This window comes from Urtica dioica, chromosome 9, assembly GCF_054948205.1.
Source record: "Urtica dioica subsp. dioica isolate 48M chromosome 9, U.dioica_male_clone48M_v1_H2, whole genome shotgun sequence".
In the NCBI taxonomy this organism is placed as follows: domain Eukaryota; kingdom Viridiplantae; phylum Streptophyta; class Magnoliopsida; order Rosales; family Urticaceae; genus Urtica; species Urtica dioica.
In genome coordinates, this window is record NC_142764.1 from 20,467,127 (window position 1) to 20,470,897 (window position 3,771).

General features: G+C 32.1%; 1 protein-coding gene across 1 annotated transcript; it reads left to right on the forward strand.

The window, feature by feature from the left end:
• Nucleotides 1–1,657: 1,657 nt before the first annotated feature.
• LOC149385664 (uncharacterized) lies at nt 1,658–2,293 on the forward strand. Its single transcript, XM_089626843.1, has one exon. The coding sequence runs from the start codon at nt 1,804–1,806 to the stop codon at nt 2,167–2,169; it is 366 nt and encodes a 121-aa protein (XP_089482969.1). The 5' UTR covers nt 1,658–1,803; the 3' UTR covers nt 2,170–2,293.
• Nucleotides 2,294–3,771: the final 1,478 nt, after the last annotated feature.

Consider the following 3,771-nt stretch of genomic DNA (forward strand, 5'->3'; position numbering starts at 1 on the left):
CACACATAATAAGTTTTAAGCACATCATAATTTCATGTACTATCCCCGATATGAAATGAACTAATAAGGTATCATTTTTCATATTTTCAAATACTTGTTTACGAAATTTGTAACATCTCCAAAAATATTAAAAAAAATAAATGTTCACCATGAAACAAGTACAAACAACAACTAATGAAAAAAAAAATGAAATTCTTAAAAATTATAATTTATATGCTGAAAAACACAAATAAAGGCAATTTTCACGCAATTTCCCGAAATATTGTTGAATTTGCACTAGCTTGGTCGGCTTTTGGAAGACGCGACCGAAATTTCGGCGTGAAATGCGACGGAAATTGTGACGAAAATGACACGATTTTTTGTATTTTATAACTTTGGCTAAACGACATTAATAGACGTAACGACATGGAAATTTTCACGCAATTTCGACGCAATACCCGCAACACAAAATGGCGAAACGTACATATGCTTGTAAACCTTGCGTTCAACTACTGTTGAAGTTGGAGACTGTTGGATGAATTTCTTCCAACTAAATTAGTTAATTGTCCATTACATTAACATAAAAATTTTCAAAATCATAGACAATCCGAATTAGCCTCCGGATAATTATGTAACTCGACTCCTAAAATATAAACAATAAATTAGATACACATAATGAAAAAGTTCAATGCGAAAAATGAAAAAGTGTCACTTTAAAGCATGTACCATCGTATTTGCATTTGACTATATAAAGTGGATAGATAATTTTAAATTTAAAGCCCACATTAAGTCGCGAACAAAAGTTTTTGCTTCTCCGAGTAAGAAGTCGACTTAAAATTTTTGTGCAAAAGCTGCTGTGACATAATGATAGTTTTCTTCTTCTTCTTCTTCTAAAAAAAAAGAAAAAAAAATTAAAGTTTCCATGTCAATGTAATTTGAGTTGGGTGAGACATTCTGAATATCAAAATGAAGATGCGGTAATAAAGAAAAAAATAACAATTTCATTCTGGAATATTTTTCTAGGTTCATTTTATTTTGAACTAAAAAAAATTAAAAAAATCAACGTCATTTCTTGTACTCTCCACGTATTAAATGGATATAAAGACGCTTAAATTCATTTATCACACCTAATTCCTCCGTCAGCTATCGAGACCAAACACAACTTCTAGTATAATTAATCAATATTCTAGTATAATAATAATAATAATAATAATAATAATAATAATAAAATTGCTGGTAATTCCATTAAGATATAAAACTGATTTAACAGAATTATATTTTTAATGTTAAAATAAAATAGAGTAGTAAATTTCAGTTGCCAAATTCAATTTCGTATCTATAATGTATGCATGACTAACGAATTAATTCTCAATAAAATGAGTCAAACTCCACCATGATTTCAATTGCGTAATAATGTAGAACGTCCACTAAAAAAAAAAATAAAAAGGTGAAGGCGTCGATTATCCACGATAAAAACAAAGAAACAGTGCATGTGGGGACAACTAATATATTTAAAAAAAAAATTAACTAAAAAAGATTCTCATTTTTGAACACATCTAGACAATTCAGTCGTTCCATATACATCGATCTCTCGTAAATATATATATTTTCACTCATCCCAATCTATACAAAACAAACACTTTGTCCCTTCAAAAACTCCCTTTTTCTCCTATATACAATTCACTCCCAATCTTTACAAACACTTTGTCCCTTCAAAAACACTCCCTCTCTCTCTCTCTCCAAATATATTTATCTCCTCTCAATCTATACAAAAATAAAAACTTTGTCCCTTCAAAACTCTCTCTCTCTCTCTCTCACATAGAAATGGATCAATTAGAGCTCCGGCAGCAAAACACGTCACTCCTGAACCCTAACCGGAAAGTGTCCAGGCCGGCGGTGGGAATCCCACTCCGGCGGCGGAGGAAAGTGCCGTCGATCCGACTGGGAGGAAAGAAGCGGCCGAGGCGAGTGGTGGCGCTGGCGAAGATGTTCGGAAGGAGCATGAGGCTGACGTGGCTGAGACTGAGATACTTTCGCGTCTTAAGAAAGCTTCGCGACTACTACCGGAACTTGATCAAAGACCTCGCCGGAGCCAGCGCCGCCGTGGAGGCCTTCCAGAAACGGGTCCTCATAGAAGCCTCCTTCGCCGTCCCCATCACCGGCGTCTCCTTCGTCGGCGCATATCCCTAACACCCTCGATCGTCATGTACACCTCTTTTTTCTCCCTCTAAATTAGCTGGACGTACCTTTATATTATTATTTTATAATAATTTGTGTTTTATGGTTTTATGAGAAGCTTTGTGGGTGTGGGTGTGTGTGTGTGAACTGTGAACATATATGGTAATGTTATGATATGATGTTGTGTACACTGTACATATTGTATATTATTGCTTAATGCTGTTGATGAGATTAAGCCAAGTCAACTACGAAATCAGATGCTTAATCATTGAGGGTCTACAAAGATTACGAGGTACCGAAATAACTGTTTGAAGATTCAACTGTGCACTTATTTTCTTTTTGTAGTGGAAGCTTATTCAAATTCAATTATGGATGTATGGTCAGAACTCAAAACTGACAAGTGGCCTAAAAAAAGCTAGCTTCAGTCGCCTAGGCTAATGCTAATAAGTTTTCCTTGTCCAACAAGTAGTTTCAGAAGTTAATATTTCTTGTCAAACTAGTTGCACTTTCAGAAGATATAAACTGGGAAGCGTGACATAGTGTATAATCGGGATACAATATATATTTTTTAATATAAAAAAAAATTATTTTCTAATTTCTTTATCGAGTGGTCGAGCAATAATGGATGTATATATATAAAATAATGGCAGCGATAGTACTTGGTTATCAATATAATCGAAAAAATATAATCAAATAAGGAAAATATGCTACAAAATCAAAGTATACATTTAATAAGCAATTTTTGAGCTACCGAATCTGATTCAATTTCTCTTGTATACAGCTAAATAATATGAAAAATAATTATGATAATTATTGAGATAAAAATATACAGATTCCACAAAGTAGGGCCAAAATTGGATCGGATCAGTTTGATTTTGATATTTTTTATATCCGAATCTGAATTTTCGGTTTTTTAAAATTCGGTCAAATATCCAGTACAGTTTAGTCTTAAATCAAAATTTGGTTATCCGGTTTCTTAAATCTAATATCCGAACCAATATCCGATTTTCAAAATTTGATTATCCGGTTTTTTAAATTTCGGATCCAGTTTAAAGAAATCGGTTATCTAGTTTTTAAAATCCATATCCGGGTTTAAAATTATCACAACGATCAAAATATGAGTACAAACTAGTCATATAAAGCTCCAAAATAATAGTCCATAGTCTAAAACTAAATAAAAAGTAAAATTCAAAAGGATGATCCGTCTTCACGAATCCACACGTTCTCGTCTCCAACTACCTAAACATGCAAATATCATAATATGAAATTATGAATTACAACATGATCATAATAAAACAAACATATTGAGACCGTACTAACAACATTACATTGAGAGATTATAGAATCAAATTGTACTAGTAGGAATAGGAGTTGATATATGAGAAAGTTAAAAAAAATTAGTTTTAATAAACAAATAGAAAATGAACTTGTCAAATATATTATCAAATTAAAAGTCATGAGATCTTTTTATTTTTTTCCAGAATCGTGAGGTTTGAATAAAATTAAAGACCCAAGTTTAGTTTTTTATAATTTAATTTTTTGAATAAAAAAATCAGTTATATAACCGATATTCGAAATTGCCTAAAATCAAAACCAATATCCGGTCTAATTGTT